Source organism: Ooceraea biroi, chromosome 3, assembly GCF_003672135.1.
Source record: "Ooceraea biroi isolate clonal line C1 chromosome 3, Obir_v5.4, whole genome shotgun sequence".
In the NCBI taxonomy this organism is placed as follows: domain Eukaryota; kingdom Metazoa; phylum Arthropoda; class Insecta; order Hymenoptera; family Formicidae; genus Ooceraea; species Ooceraea biroi.
Window position 1 is genome coordinate 5,534,232 of NC_039508.1, and position 17,903 is coordinate 5,552,134.

Sequence of the window (17,903 nt, forward strand, 5' to 3'; positions counted from 1 at the left end):
TCGATGCACGAAATATCACAAGCGTCAACACCGAAACTTAATCTGTCGTATTTGCGTTCGTCCACAATAAATAACGCAAGCCCGAATGTAGCGGGATTGTAAATGCGGGTTGTATCGACATTTTCGAGCGTTTCGTCTTATGCAAATCGAGATGATATATATTTGCCTCATATATCTTTTTCGGTCTGGGAATATAAATACAAATCCCATCATATCTTATCCGTTACGGAAATGTCATTCACTTTGATGTTACCAAGTTAGGTAATTTTCGAATTTACTGCTTTCGTTTTGGTCAGAATTCGCGTGTGCGTAATAAATTGTGAATATATGTTAATTTTTCTGATACAATAATTGTATCATTATACTACAATTGTATCAGTCTAAAAAGTTCTTTTTACACTATAACTCTCTTAATAAGTATTTTCGCGTGTATAGGCGCTATTACACGTGACTCTTTTCCTGGTACATTCGATCCGATGAATCTTCATTTTGTCGCGGGATATAAGAAAGATGAGTACTGCGTGTCCTGAGATTTTAAGTCATCGCTGTATCGATTTTCCTATGCGAAGAATTCTCTGACTTTCTATGATACAAGTTCTACGAGAGTAAAGTGACTTTTACTTGTCGAATGCGCGACATGTTCTCAGGATACTATAAATCAGAGCAACACCAACGGAATACGTTCAGGCCATAGTGTTCAATTATGTTAGCTGTCGGTATACACGTACGCATATACATACAAATGCATGTACCGTATCTACGAGAGACATTCGCGTGCTCACACGTATGCGCCCGGCGTAGCAGAGTATTTGCGCGTAAATACCATTTTTAAGAGTAACCGTACTGTCAAATGTGAGTTACGGGATCGATAATGCTTGCAAAGTACGTAGACATATGCATTTTGCGCAGAAATAACTTGTAGAACAAGCTTTCGTTACATCCATCATCTTAATGGTCTCCGCGGGAAATGTTTCTTCTATTAAACACTTATAGACGTTAGAAAATTCGATGTATAACGTACGGAGATTTTTCAAATGCTGTCATATTTTTTAATGATATTATGTGCTGTCTTCTTTAATTTATTTAATTCTATTTTTTTGCTATTTTAATGCGATCTTCCAACTTGACCATAAAATGGCTAAAAATGCTGTAAAGCTCCCGGTTAAAATAGCTAGATAGAAGCGAAAAATGTATTTACTCATGCGTTCATCTAAAGCTGAATAAAATACGAATACAAATAAACTTTTTAATACATGCGCCATTGAGAGGATTCTAATGGTACACCCTTTTTGCAGCTAAGTCCAGCAGTAGCAAAGTATAAATGCTACGATTTTTTTAACATACTCGCGTAATAGTGGACCATGTAGGTATATCGCTCTTTCAAATAGCTGAATATCAAATAACTCTTTTCAGCAAAATTTATCTCGTGAACTTGCGAGCGGCGCTCTTGATAAAATCGTAAATTTTTACGGTTGCGCACGCCGTTGTGTAACTTTAATTCGTCTTTGCAATTCTTCGCGAGTCCAGGAAATTACATCAACACGCCGTTGATATACAGAATGAAATACAAAGTTACTTCAACGTATTTCTGCAGCACTCCGGAAACCCTGCCGATATACGTTGAGAAAGAAACAGCGATTGAATCGAGAAAATCGGCCGTCACTCTCGCCTAAGCAAACATTTATCGAACAAATTACACGATGGCACAATAATAAATTGTAACGATTGCGCGTTAATCGCGATTATTGAATCAGATAATAATCTTTAAATAAATTTTTTCGATAAGTTTATGACATCCATTTGAAAAGTTCTTCATCCAAGTGAAGATGCGTCGATAAAACAGCTTTCTTTTAATACATGAATATTATATGATTTTTGCTGAGCTGCTCGATATGATTTATCGAAGTATAATGATAAGCTTTGAAGCTGCCGTTTTAATAAAACACGAGAGATCTATCGTGAAGTCGACTAACGAGTTGCAAATGTTGATCGATATTTGGCGAAACGCGACACGTGGGACTCGTTAAACAATTCGTTAACGAGTTTCGGTACACAGAGTTTGTATTTCCCGATCTTTTGTGTACTGTCCTTCATTTTCGGAAAACAATATTCCGTTCTATTTAATATTGATAACAAATTTTATTACGTTTGCGCGGTTATAGTATACACGTTCTTTATCACGCGCGCTCTTTGTTAGCAACAATTTTCATCTATTTTACTAGATGAGAAGCAACTCGAAAATTCCACGATGCACGTTTATTATACTTCACGCCATTCATCCACTGCGATAACTCCTGACGCGTGCTCTAATAAGATGCAGTCACATTAAATCACGTCGATGAATTAAGTTAAGAGACTATATAACGGGTGCTCCTCCAATCAGAAGCACTGGATGAGTTCACGCTCCATGTTCCTGAGGCCACAATTCGCAGTCGTGGAGAAGGTTCAATTGCATCGGTCGCTAGGCAAGTGGCCCTTCATAAAATTTGAATAGCGCCGAAACGGCGTTGAACCAGTCGGAACTGTATTCACCGCCGCACAATAAATTATTCGGCTGGACTGCATAAAATGGATCATAATTTGTGCATGAAATTAATACTTCAAAGACATGGTCCATGTGTAATAATTGACATCTTGTTGGACACGTCATATTTTTGCCTCGAATATTAGTAACTTGGAATTACTGAATAATTTCTGCAATTTAATATTGCAGCTGAAAAGAGAACCGTGAGAAGCGGTAAGCGAATCGCACAAATTTAAAAATTCTGGGAGTGAAATTTTAATGCTAGCATGAGAGATTAATATTATTCTGCTCGTTAATGGTGTCTTTAATTTGCTGCCGTTAATTATATCGAGTCCAAGTACTGCAATAGCTTACTGCGGTTTAATCGTGCGCGCACACGCAAATATTCTGAGAAATATACGAGTTCATTCTCCCGCGATAAACATGAAAGCTTCATGTATTCCGACTGCATTACGATATCAATAGTCTGATTCCTCGGACTTATGTGTTTAATTCGCGGGTATTTCTCGGGATTTCTGCACGTTATCGTACTTGATCACATCTTGCATATTTGTTTGTAATTAAGGCAACGCTTAGAGACATAGAAGTGTGTTTTATTAAAATAACTCTATTAATTTAATGAGTCCTTCTAGATACAATGGAGATATGTGCATCTCGACATGCAAAGGACTAAAACCGCAAAGAGGTTCAATCACCTTTCGCGAAATTAAACGAAACAGAACCCGTTCCATGAATATCTAGCGGTGTCGTGTGAATCTGCCTGCTGACGCGCGTAGCTGAATCCGTCAAACACGTTGCTCGCTGTAATCCCTTAATGCCCGAAAAAGTGCGCGACTGCTATCACCGATTAAAAATCTACTCCCGTTTCGGTCAGTGCGAGAAACGAAATTGGACAGCAGGTGGTGCACACGATTGCAAACGAAAAAGCTTCAACAGCCTTAGGTACACGAAGCCGTCGAATTACTCTCGAAACGAATCGAGCCCGACAAGGAAATTGAAGTGAAATTTTCCCCGTAGCGCAGTAACTTTTTATTCCTGACGTTAACACTTTCGAATATCCGATATTCCCATGGGGTTCTGCGTGAAAAAAATGAATCGATCGGCTAGACAATGTGACTTAACACACGACCGGAAAATGGTTGCGAATCGTGGCAAGCAGAGACGCGAAACGTCGCACGTTGCGCGCGGCATTAATTTCTCCATTTTACATGTCCGCCGCTAATTCAAGTGGTCATACGGTTGATTGTTTTCGCGCGATTGCGAGTGGTGCGACGCAACGGTGACCGCGGCGGCCTGCCACGATGATTATTGGAAAACGCGTTTTCGCACGCGCAAATAGACCGTTTCTTGCGTTACGGAAAGCGACCGACTCGTTATTTCAAGTGAATTCGCTGCGCGATTGCAATTATAACGTTGTCGTAGATTTCCAACACGCTCGTGGACGTCGGCGATTCGCATTGACCTGCGAGAGGTGCGCGCGTTCAATTGGTAACCCAGCCGCAACCGACATCCGATCTCCTTTAATCGCGAAAAAAAACTCCCAGGCCAGGAACACGAAATCCCCTTTTCCGCGCGTCGCCGGTCAGCGGCCGATTTGTCATTGTCGCGCTCTGCCATTTCCAGAAAATTACGATGAAAGGCGATCCGGTCCGCCAGCATTTCGACGAGCGCACTTGAACAGCGACGATAAAGTTTATGAATAATATACTTAAAAATGACTTTTAAAGTCGCCCCAAGACAGCCCGCAGCTACGACGGCAACTTTGTACTACTACAGAAAGAGATTACTCCTCCATGAGTGGCGGTGGGTCGGACAAGGTTAGGGGTGGCAGGGTTGAAGAAGGAAAAGGCGCGACGGCGGTATCATTAGATCGTAAGTAGCTTTCGCGATTTTTTACAGGACGATTTCTGGATTTCCCCCGGCTCGTCTCGCTTCCTGAACCCGTTTCTCGCTATTCCCGTTCCCACGCTGCTCGGAATTGGCGTAACTTACGAAGCTAGCACGAACTTTGCGATCCTTTATCGCTCGCCTCTGGACGGCAGTTGGCGAAACGATATTTCCTTAGTTAGCAGCGGCCGTTAAAAGCGCAAAGTTGCTCGTCCTTCGTTGCTATCTATTCAATAACGAGAGAGAATTCATTGATATTGTAATCCTGAGCACGATACCGTTGATGCGGATGCAGAATGCGCACAGTGATCCTCGCAATAGTTACGTCCAATGAACTCGGATACGTGCATTGTTCGATTGCCACGATCTTTCGTGCGTATCGGAAAAGGAGAGAGAAACAGGGTGTACAGGTATATTCTATTGTTCTGCTGGATAGCAGCTTACATTATCACGTTGCGGATCCGAGTTTCACCCTTTGGTTCCTTCTATGCATGTATGTGCAATCCGCTGTAACAGTACGTACGTTCGCATCTGAATAACTGGGAAACTACATTGTACAGAATTTTAATTACGAATCAATACTGTGAAAATAGATCGGTCTCGCCTGTTTTACAAAATCAAAGTTACGAGACTCGCACATGCAATCAAGCAGAAATATTCTCCCCTGAATTACGATGCAGAAAAATACAATTGTATAAAAAAAAAATACGGGAAAAAGATAACCATCTACTGAAAGGAGATCACAGGAGATCGTAAATTTAACGAGCGGATGCTTTACGTCTCGGTATTCCCGAAAGTGATTTCGATAGGATCTTCCGAGACGTTCGCCGACGTCAAATTTGAGAGTCTGCGACGCTCTCGGATCCATCACAGCTTTAAAAAGTATCGCAACCGTTCGTAACTTCGCGAGTTGAAGACGAAGGCGCTTCGCGAAGCGGAGCACGTACCGTGACCAAGGAAGAAATAGCGCATCGCGCGCTATATACTTCCACTTGCTGTCTAATGTCGGTATGAAAGCGCATCCGTGCGGCGTCGTCGTGTTAAAATCCGGTGTCGTGCAGCTGCACCTATTTTACGGAGTTTTACCTGGGTTTGTAATGGCACAATCTAGCAAATGAGCTGCCCTAGCCGGGAGACGTGATGTAAGACGTAATACTCTATGGTAGTTGTAGAAAAGTTGGGTGTAAAAATACAGAAAAAAATCATGATTCCTCATGATGCAACGTCGGCATGATAATTCTTGCGCGTAATTTATCTCTGCACGATGTGAAATTTTTGATTTCGCTATGTATCTTCTGCTATATATTTTCAAGAAAACATATTAGCAAAATTATAAAGTTTCTTACAAATCCTGTCTTTATAATATTGAAAAGTAATCGAATTTGAACATTTTTCTTGGAAATTGTTCTGATCTCGATAACGCACTTTACTTTCTCGATAATATAATTTATTTGACGATAAATCTGTAACGAAAGGGGAAAGGAGGGAGAGAGAGAGAGAATATGATGTTCTAACTAGAATGACGTGTTCGGATAATCCGGCGATGAGCGTGCGTGTGTAGGTGTGCATGAAGTAAGTGCAAGTACTGGTGTGATACGCGATATCGTTTCGTGCACAGCTTCGTGTTATGCTCTTCTATGTAGATTAATGTCGACGCCTGTCGCAGGGGAGCTCGTAGGCTACTTTTACGTCGTCGCTTTACCTAGCTGCGGTATAATGGATACGACGTATATCCCGTATTTTATCGAAATTGCTGCTATTTAGTCGCTCGTAAATATTAATCTTGGAAATTAAGACGGATTGGGAGGCGGCTGCGTAATTTTTTTAAATTATTGACTGCGACCGCTTTTACTTTTACTTTCGGCGTTGCTCTCGTCGCCCACGAATTTTAGCTGCATTCCATTCGATATAAGTAGAAATTACATCGATCAAAATATAGATATTAAATTCAAGAGTTTGATATTCTTTCGATAAAACTGCTATTCAATGCATTTTATATTTTTATCATCCTTCTTGCTATTTGTGAAGAACATTTTCATGAAATATGTATTAGTTTGTTTATCTCACCGAGCTGATATAATCCAATAGAAATTTATGATTGTTGTCTTAGAATAGTTCCTTTTATTTCTTTAAGCAGTTCTGTTTTTATAGTGTACACAAGACATAGTATGTGGCTACTAGATTAATTAAATTATGACCAGAGAAAAATAATGTTACGTATTTTTCTTCTTTTAACTTTCTTTTATTTCTTCTGCTGTCCAACTGAGATCACTTGTAAGACATTGCGTTGCACGCGAGGGAAACTTGGAAAATACTCATTAAAGTTATTTATCAATTTCAAACCACTGACTATAATATTTAATTAAATAAAGAAAAAAGATATAATTTAAATAGCTGCTACAAATAAGTTTTTAATTTTTTTAAGTTTTTAATTATTTTCCAATTGTTATCAGTGAAAATTTAATTAGATACAATTTGTTTTCTCATATTATTATTATTCTCATATATTATTACTTTATATTTCAATATTAATTGTCTCAAATTAGAATTCTGTTTATCAATTGAAAATTATTTGTATCATATATTTTTCAAGAGAGCTAATGATACTGAAATGTTATTTCTTTTTCTAATTTGTAATATATAATAATTTCTTGAAGAAAAATGTACAATTCTTTTGAAATGTTCTGTGCACAACTTTTAAGTATCTGAACACGTTCCATATTGTAAGAACGGTGCTGTGAGCCCTAAATTGGCAAATACAGCGATGGTTAGACCTCATGATAAAATTCAAGAGGCGTTCGTCCTTGCAGAGGAGCAGCCCGATATATAAATTCGCGAGGCAGCGGCTTAGGTTCGACAAATTGAGGTCGCGATCACTTATGCGTCAAGAGCAACTTTTCCCTCCAAGTTCTTTCGTGTTCCATCCGTGTTTCAATTGGCTTTGCAACCAAAACGATAAAAGTTGGAGAATCTCTTGGAACTCACAAAAGAACGTCCTTACTTAAAAATGTTTCATGATAAGAAATTTGCGATGAAGTTTCCACTTTTCGGATAATAAGGAATAATAAGGGATAAATTAAATGATTATATATATATATATATATATATATATATATGTATATAATACACAAATGTCGTGATGAGAAATACAAATTGAAACTGACAAATAGCTGTGCTTTCCACGGTTTATCCACTTCTCGCCGTTAAGAAATTTCGGCACTGATTACCGAAGGACCTCATCTTTTTAATTAAACCTCAAAATTAATTTCTGTCAAGATAGTCCCTGTGCTCGGAACTTGAAGAAGGATATCATCCCCCTCCTCCATCCACCCATCTCCATTATGAGAGACGAAAGTTCTGAACACTGCTTACGCGCGTGTGCAGGTACTGTGTCGCGATTATACTTGAAAACTCCTCTCCGCCCCAGTCGTTTAACTCGCTGTGATATCGCAAGGCATGGCGTACGACAGCGAAGAAGACAGATCAGCAGTTGGAATTTCGTATATGCAGTGATTCTATTCACGTCCACCGCGATGACGGCTCGCGGACATGCCCACGGAGAATTGCCGCGTTTACCGAATAAACCGCTGCGGAGAAATTGTCTCATTCCTCATAAACTTGTGAGGATAACTAACCCAAGATAGTATCGCGCGACACGACTATATATTTGAATGGAGAACGCGCCTCAAAAAGTTCGCGGTTGGCAGACGGAACGTTTGCCCTGATAAATTGAGAGAGGATTCATCCTTATCGAAAATTTAAGCGGAGGTCTTATTACGGAGTTACTTAGTAGCGCAATTAACCTGCGACTCCGTGCAGCATAATTAGAAACTACTAATTCCTTCCGGCGCCAATGTCGCTTCCGCCAATTGCGGGAGCGAGAGAAGCTTGAATAATATTTCAGCTTTTCCTTCACTACCTATTATTTTTAGTTGTCGAACATTTTTATTACATGAATAACATGTTTATTATATGAATAAAGTATTTATCTATTTATTAACGCTAAGTGTCTTTTGTTTTACTTTTTAGTATTATTTATATAAGAGAAAATATATGAAACTGTATGCTTCCTTAATATATGTAGTTTCCAAGTTTGAGAGTGAGAATTAATAAATTCTCAGTTATACGAAAAGCTTCTATTGATTCTTATTATTTTATTATATATTATATACAGAAACACATATAACAGTGTATGCATATTGCATACACATTAAATCTTTTGAACGGTTTGTAACTTGAGCTCTTCCTAGAGCCCTTCCACGCTTGCTCAATATTCATAGACTTCGTGCGTACAGATTTAACGCGAGATAAGTTAACACGGATTAAGTACGACACAGCTTGACGTGTACTAAATACGTTTTTAATATTAATATGAACGTTAGGAATTAGAGGAATTAACCAGAGGACTCGCGTAGTAGCCGCGATACGTTAGGTACAACTTCGGCGACGGTCTAACTCTTGAGTTCAACTTGTCGACATCGGTTCTTCGAAAGTTGGAAGTCGTATCAGATCTAACTCGGGTTATCGATGTATAATTTGACGTGGGTTTAACCTGAGTCGCAGCGGTCCCTCGGCTTCCGCAGAAATTAACTACTTTGTGCGCGCGACCAAGTGTTCTCCTACACATACTGGATCCAGTATGTTGCAGACCAACTTAGCACGGATAACTGTAGAAAAACACTTGAAACTACGTGGAGAACTTGTACCAAAGTAGAGTCAAACTGCGGATAGAGGCATTTTGAAAGTTCACTGCGCATGGAATATGGAAGATTTCAAGCACCTGATCTTAACCGTCTCTATCCATAAATACTGTAATATTTATGTCATTCGAATGTCGTATAATTAGAATTCTTTCTCGCGGCTAATCTCGTTTTTTATGCATCACTGTGCGCTGTAAAAAGGTTGAAAATACACAAATTGTGCAAATTATTGTTTGTCATGCAACGAGTGTGATCGTAAAATGTAAATGAGATCTTTATTTTCGAAATACAGACATGTTTCGAAACGAAACAGATCATTGCTTACAATCTTGCAAAAGGGCATGTCCCATCGCATAAATGTATCGCGTAAAATTGAAATATCGGCGTAAACGATCACGTGTAACCGTTAGCTTAAAATAAACATTGCTTGATTTATCGGTCGCAAGTTTCACGTGTGTCCCGATTTGCACATGCCATTTTCACGCTTCTGTGTGTGTGGTGTAGGCATTATAAATGTACTCTCATGTATCATACAAAATTCTAAGAATATAAATAGCTCGAGTCACATATCGGTGCTTTTAACAAAGTTTTATATTTAATTAAAAGTAAGTTAAATATATTTAAATATTTTTATATTTAATTTACGCAGTAAGTTAAATATAAACGACGACACGGACAATATGGTAAATATAAACAAAGAATAAAATAAAAAAGGAAATCGACAAGCAGATTACTGCATCTGCATTTAATTTCAAGTGAAGAAGTACGTCTTGTATATCTTATTGCGCTTTCAATAATGCAGGCCACTCGTGACTACTTTGAAATACGAGAGTAATGCGTACTTGAGAGATAACATACAGATCGTGCATCTAAACACATTGCATGTAATTTACGGCAACGTTACGCGGAAAGTTCTCTTAAAATGGCCTCGGTAAATCTTCCGGTATTACCCCCTATGAATTATCCGAAAAATCTTTATATACTCGGCTACTAAATATCAAGAGGTCGCGCCGCAACTTCGATGTTTTTTTATAGATATTTAAAAGTAAAAGTATAAATTTTGGTATATCAATTACGTCATAAAAATATGGAAATTTACTCAATATTCATTTACATTGCATAATGTAGTATGACTTACCCGTTACGTTAAGGATAATATGCTGCACATTGTTGCACTCGCGGTTGACCGCCATGTATGTAGCTTCGCACTTGTAGAGGCCCTCGTCCTCCAACTTAACTTTCGGTATCTTCAGATAGGTTTTCGATGAATTCGTAGAATAGTCTATGTCGGCTCTGAAACATTCATGACGGTAAAAACAGTTGCGGTAAGAACAGCTTGAAGATACTGAAAGCATGATTCAAACATTTAAAGACTTCAGCTGATGAAAAATTAATTACGATCGACGTGGTTTCGATTCTTGTTAATTCAGTTTCTGTTTCGTACGATGTAGCGTAAAGTTCAGTGGCGCATACATGATACGACATTACGGGAATGATTCATTCAACCGGTCTGGTTTCACGTGGCAATAACACCGTGGAACCTGATAAGTCCCGCTCGACGCGTTATGTCAATTTCATTTTTGCGTAATTAGCGTTGGTGCATCCACAATAGTTACATTTTCATCAATTGTATAACGGGCCGATTGTATGCGCACCTTATTAATGATTGTTGGACGGTACGGCTCATGCCGGTGCAAGTATAATGACCTCACGTAATGTCAATCTCAAATTGCGATTAACACTGGGTAATGAATCGGGCAATCAATGAGATTAATCTGCTCGTTATCCCGACTGAGTCGCGTAATCCATTTGCGACGATAAGGTGGCGATGTTATCACGCGTATACATACCATTCGATCCAATTGTATTTACATATTACACATACACACACGCACATGATGTGTCTACACGCATGCATATGTGCATGCGCGTATTGTATTCCGTTACATGAATAACGGAATCGGAACACCATGGTCCTTGACATTGAATATTAATAATTTGCGGGAATAAACGAAGATAATTAAAAAACATGCACAAGGAACATCTCGCGTATTGCATAATGCGAAGCAGGAAATTTCTGAATGCTCATGATTAGATCTGACAATGCGAAGGTGTCTTTGTTCTAGGGCCGTTAATGTGCGATAATGGAACAGCGAGACGTTACAGTTGAAGGTCTTGGTATTTATATCCATAAATGGAAAGCAGATACGCATGTGTATGTAGGTCGCGTTCGATATTCCGTCAATAGATACCATGTATACCATGCGAATACGGTAGTCGGTGTATTCAGTGGCGCTATTGAACCCGCCGCTACTCGATACAATTTGCATCCTCATCAGATCGATGGCTCATAATTTAAAAATTATTTAATGACGTAACTGGGAATATGTGAAAATACACTCAACTGAAAAAGCTTTAAAGATCTTATCTCTTTTTTCCATTTTACTCGTAAAAATCGTCGCGCCAAGCATGAATGGTTCATTGAAAAACGTTGACACCGTCCGTGAGTGAGTCGGAATGGCAAAACAAATTTAATATATATACGCCGTGTATATGGCCATATGGTGTCACTAAATCCAACAGCACCTTTATTAGCCAGATTAAAATGTTGCCGCGAGCAATTTTGGTAAATGAAATGCAAGTGTCGCTTTTATTTCTCGCTTTTCCAGTCTCACGGCATATAACGCGTGACGAGTCATTGTTTTTGCAAGCCACAAACTCCGCTATGAAATGCAGGTAATCGCGGTCAACCGACGTTTCGGCGTGTTGTTTGATCGACGAACCGTTTACGGCGTCATTAGCGCATTGTTGATACGACAATGTGTTGCACCGCTAATCAGCGATAACATGCAGCAGGAAACTATATTATTCCTCCTATGCTCGCGCGTAATTAGATTATCAGCCGTTATATACGTCATTAGTGCGATATACATCTTGGAAATTTAATTATGAGATTTTTCAAAGTGCATTGTATAATAGTTGCAATTTGAGAGAAGAATTGCACGCAATTAACGTAACATATGATGATTCACATGATAATTATATGACGAACGCAATCACATCGACTAGTCTGCAGTTGACACTTCTTTGGAAATGTCGAAAATACCGAAGCACCAATGGTTTTACAGTCACAAGCGGTTTCGTATGCGCGACTTTAAATGAAATTGCGTTATTTTTAGAATTTAAAAAATACCGTGAATTCGTATTCACGTTGCTAGTAACGCTGTCGGAGGTAGGATGGTCGTTACGTATTCTTTGTGGCACGCGGGATATAATAAAGTCGCATACGTACGGCGAACGCAACGTACGGGGACATTGCATTATATTTTCCAACTCTAACCGGGGCTCTGAACTAATCCGGATAATAGTATATGCCACATTATAAGGTATTCCACAAATAGCGGACATGTTTTTCATTAACTTATAAGAGCATTACAGTTTACGCGTCTTACTCACGTAATTTGCGACACGTATTCCGCGTCGATAAAACCTATCGTTACCACCTTAAATCACGATGTGCGTGAAGTTAGCACCGCTATTTTGTAAAAAAAAAGAAATAAAAATTGTGCTATGTTGTGCTAGGTTTGTGCTATATTGTGCCGCAAGAATTAATCGAATATCACGAAAAACAAAGCGGTAGATCACAAAAATCACTTTTTTTGCCAGCACCGCCATTTTGTTTTTTTGACAAAATAAAAATTGTGCTGGATACAGCTGTAATTACTGTATATTGTGCCGTAAAAATTATAAGCGCATTTCTTCTCGTTTAAAAAAAAATAAAACTGTTAATTTTTCAGATGCAAAATTCGTAGCCTTGTAACGTTGAAACCGCGACAGATAATCCAATTCCGCAACTTGTGCTGAATTGTGCTAATCGAGACGAATAAAAATCATACATAAAAAGTCTCGCTACCCACGAGGGTTAGCTACAGATCGTTTCAAAAGGGGGTGGGAATAAACAAAAATTGCACATTTGCGCAATTTCTCCACTTGTGCCAGATTGTGCTAGTCGAGCACAACTTTTCCTTATGGCAAAATGACGTCAGATGATTAGATTTCGCAATACAGCCAAAATTGGAACGTCAATTTTTCAGATGCAAAACTTCATAGCCTTGTAACATTGAAACCGCGACAGATAATCCAATTCCGCAACTTGTGCCGAATTGTGCTGAATTATATAAAAAATATAAAATATTGGGTCGTCCGGAAAGTTCGTGCCGATTTTTAATAGATGGTGTTGGAACATGTCTCAATATATCAATGTTATTGAAAACATACGATTTATATACATATGCTTAAAGGTGACATTTCAACGCATCTTTAGGAAAAAAGTTGTTTCAGATAAATTGATTCGTGTCAGTTTTGTACTCTTTTGAAGATGGAAGAAAACAAAGAACATTTTAGACACTTGATGCTTTTCTATTACCGGAAAGGCAAAAATGCCTCACAAGCAACAAATTCGATATGTTCTGTTTACGGAGAAGGCGCTTTAGCTGAAAGAACCGTACGTAAGTGGTTCGCTAAGTTTAGAGCTGGTGATTTTAACCTTAAAGACCAAGAACGCTCGGGCAGACCCTCTACTACTGATGATGACCAAATCAAGACACTGATCGAGAATAACCCGCGCTACACGACACGTGAATTAGCAGAGATACTGAAAATATCGAAAACCACTGTCCACGATCATGTAGTGAAGCTTGGTTACGTAAGTCACTATGATGTATGGGTTCCGCATAATTTGGCCGAAAAAATTTAATGGATCGCATTTCCATCTGCGACTCGCTGTACAAGCGCAACGCAAACGTACCATTTTTGAAGCAATTAGTGACGGGTGACGAAAAATGGATCATTTACAACAATGTAGAACGAAAAAGATCCTGGGGTAAGCGAAATGAATCAGCATTAACCACTCCGAAAGCCGGCCTTCATCCAAAAAAAGTCATGCTCTGTGTCTGGTGGGATTGGAAAGGAATCCTATATTATGAGCTCCTACCACACAACCAAACGATAAATGCAGATAAGTACTGCTCGCAACTGGACGAATTACAGACAGCGATTCAGGAAAAACGTCCAGAATTAGCTAATAGGAAGGGCGTCGTGTTCCATCAGGACAATGCCAGACCTCATGTTTCTTTGACTACCCGACAAAAATTGTTGGAGTTTGGCTGGGATGTGCTACCTCACCCACCGTATTCACCAGACATTGCACCTTCAGACTTTCACTTATTTAGGTCTTTGCAAAATTCTCTTAGCGGCAAGAACTTCAACTCTTTGATCGACATAAAAAACCACCTTGAGGAATTTTTCGCCGAGAAACCTAAGAAGTTCTGGGAGAATGGAATCTTCCAGTTGCGTGAAAGATGGACAAAGGTTGTGAAACAAAACGGTGCATACATAAGTCAATAAATATTTATCGACATAAAAAAATGTTGCCTTTGAATTTTCCTTCAAAATCGGCACGAACTTTCCGGACGACCCAATATATAAAGATATAAAAAAATGTTAATAAATAAAAATTTTTAAAATGGTTAGTATATATAGATATCTCACATTGACGTGTTTCTTGCAGCAGAAAAAAGTTTAAAAAATTAAAAAAAACTTATAGAATATATAGACAAAAAACTTATATAAAAAAATAGATATAAAAATAAAAAAATGATCTTCTATTAATAATAATTATACGTTACAACTTAAATATAAAATTATATTTTTACGTATACCTTTTTATTTTTTTAAATATTTATAGAGCATAAATAGATGCAATAATTGATGAGCGTGGTCACATAATCCAGATGTTAAAAATAATATTTTTCTTTATTTTCTTTTTTAATGCTTATTAATCATATAGCGTATGGCTAAGTCATAGAATGCAATACAATTTCTTTAGTTACGTTTATTTAATTACGTTTATTTAGCTTATATGACATAAGGCATTCGCTCAGTACAAATAGAGAAATTTCGAAAATGTGCAATTTTTATTTTACTCCCACTACTTTTGGCCTATTTTTTTAAAACTCTGCATATTTCGACACACCTTTGACTGTTTTTTAGTGCACTCGATTAGCACAACTCGGCACAACTCGCAGAATCCGATTGCCTGCTACAGGTCAAAAGTTATAGGGGTATGAAGTTTTGAGTTTCTAAATGTTAGACGTTCTCTTTAGACGTTCGTAATGCGAAAACCAACGATCTGAGGACATTTTGTCATTATGAAAAGATGTTACACTCGCTCAGCACAATCTGGCACAAGTGGAGAAACTGCGCAAATGTGCAATTTTTGTTTATTTCCACCCCCTTTTGAAACGATCTGTAGCTAACCCTCGTGGGTAGCGAGACTTTTTATGTATGATTTTTATTCGTCTCGATTAGCACAATTCAGCACAAGTTGCGGAATTGGATTATCTGTCGCGGTTTCAACGTTACAAGGCTACGAATTTTGCATCTGAAAAATTAACAGTTTTATTTTTTTTAAACGAGAAGAAATGCGCTTATAATTTTTACGGCACAATATACAGTAATTACAGCTGTATCCAGCACAATTTTTATTTTGTCAAAAAAACAAAATGACGGCGGTGGCAAAAAAGTGATTTTTGTGATCTACCGCTTTGTTTTTTGTGATATTCGATTAATTCTTGCGGCACAATATAGCACAACATAGCACAATTTTCATTTCTTTTTTTTTACAAAATGGCGGTGCTTACTTCACGTACATTAAATCACGCGATATTCTCAAACTGTTTGCACTGCACTTTTGTTTTAAACTCCGCACATATTGTAACATACTGTTATCGAATTGATGAAAAGCACGTTCCGTGTTTTGACTAAATGTATTTTCTACGGCAATAAAGTGGAATTTTTTACGGACAGTTTCGACCGACAATTTCCACGTACGAACGACCGAGCATACCGCGAGTGTATATAATTCAGAAGCATAATTACTGGATATTGCTTCGCTATCGTACTACCCGCGCGAGTGATGCGTAGGAGTAGATTGCCTCAAATTACTTTAAATCCATGTGACGTGAAATAGCAAGGGAAACAAATTTATTGAAAAAACATATAATCGTTTCGCTCTAACGAGCAGAAAACAGTTTTCACGGAAAATTATAATGTCCGTTTTTCCCGTAATTCTTCAAAAGCAACGGTTATCTATCGAACAGTAATTTTATCAGGGCCAGTGATGCGTGGTTTATCGATGAAGAAAACTTATGCAGGAAATATCGTGTTTGTTTTTACAGTATCCAAGCGAATGGGAGAGAGCTGTAACTACAATTACAAGTACGTATAACAGCATGTAAAACATTAAATTATTTCACTGCAACAGATAGATACATAAAAGCCTATGATATGTAGCTTAATTACGACATGACAGTTTAATCAAGTATCATGCAATTGCGCAAAACGCATTTAGCTGTGGTTGTAGCGGTATTGCATTTGACGATTAACGACCATTGTAACATTTCATTAAATCCTTGAGAGGCCTACAGAATACATCGTAACAAGAGTTTAATGCTCGTCAAAGGAGACCGCTTCTCTTGAAGATCTTTGCCGCAAAGTGAGAGTATTAAAGAGCCCATAATGGCAACTAGCAACAAACAGGCTTTTATGAAGTTACCGCACAAGATTATAAATCAATATCCAATTAGTACCCATCACACTAACTGAAATAAAAAATCAATATAAGACATCGTTGAGTCACAAAAAGATTGTAAAGATTATTAGGGAAAATGCATAAAATCTCGAAAACAAGCGATCACCGGTCAACAAATAAAAATTCCGCAAATTCATGTATTCTTTAATGAAAGAAAAGCTACGTTACATTGAAGCGCGTATCTCGAAACGAGATTTTCAGGGATTGTCTTTCGCACGTATGAATCGCGTTTGCCTTTTATCATCGCGTCACCGTAGACGACCTCGTTATTTTTTGACGAATACAACGAGCGCGTTATACCAAACAAGTGAAACGTGCAACGCAGACCGAATATTTTCTCGCATATTGTTGGGAATCTTTCCGGCATAAAAAATAAGCTTCCTACGTATAATACTTTTATTCCTCCATAATAAAAAAAAACGGCAATTACGTGCGCTCTGCACAAATTTACCTCGCATCGTGCCGTCGTGCCAGACAATGTATGCATGGCCAAAGAGAAAAAGCGATAATGGTTATTGAAGCGTTAAACGTGCTAATTGACCGTCTAAATAATAGCTTCCGTTTATTGACAGTTAATCTGTGCTTTTCACGATGTCGATAGTCCGGTGCTAATTGCACCAGAGATATATATTTAATATGCCTATATTTTTTTAACTATAAATATCTAAAAACGAGATATCCCGTAATACCTCCGCGTCTTTTCTCTTAAAAGAAAAATTATTCTTGTTCAACTTAAATGTTTGTCTATAATACAGAAGAGGTAGAATAGTATCCAATTTTTCATTAAGATATTAATTAAAATAAAGATGGATGAACATGAATTTGCAAATTATTCTACTTGATGACGATTACCGCATTTATTATTAATTAATCAAGGTGAATCCGTTTTAATTATTTACACGAATTGAGATATAGGACAGCGCTATTCCCAGTCTCTCGGCTATTGAACGAAATCTCTAAGGAATTGTAGATGCACTTCAGGCTCGTGTTTGCACGCCAATTGCAGCGTGAGGCGAGGCAATAATGCTCCAAGTAAATGCCCGTATTGGCAGGGCGAATCACAATTGAAAGATGTAGCTAGTTGGCTTAATGCCTTAACGAAGTTTCTTCATTTGCGGTTAAATCAGTGTACATACAAATT

The 17,903-nt window shown here is 38.1% G+C and overlaps 1 protein-coding gene and 1 long non-coding RNA gene across 8 annotated transcripts in view; one reads left to right on the forward strand and one right to left on the reverse strand.

Moving 5' to 3' along the window:
* Positions 1 to 17,903, forward strand: part of LOC105277487 — a 154,965-nt gene that overhangs the window by 58,440 nt on the left and 78,622 nt on the right. The window lies entirely within an intron of this gene.
* LOC105277484 (hemicentin-1) overlaps positions 1 to 17,903 on the reverse strand; it is a 151,251-nt gene that overhangs the window by 44,266 nt on the left and 89,082 nt on the right. For all 7 annotated transcript variants that reach the window (XR_893626.3, XR_893627.3, XR_002193148.2 and 4 more), the window contains exon 3: positions 10,250 to 10,404. Coding sequence is in view for 4 of the 7 variants with exons in the window: in XM_011335867.3 (XP_011334169.2) it covers positions 10,250 to 10,404 (155 nt within the window). In the remaining 3 variants the exon portion in view is untranslated. The remainder of the gene's footprint in view (positions 1 to 10,249; positions 10,405 to 17,903) is intronic.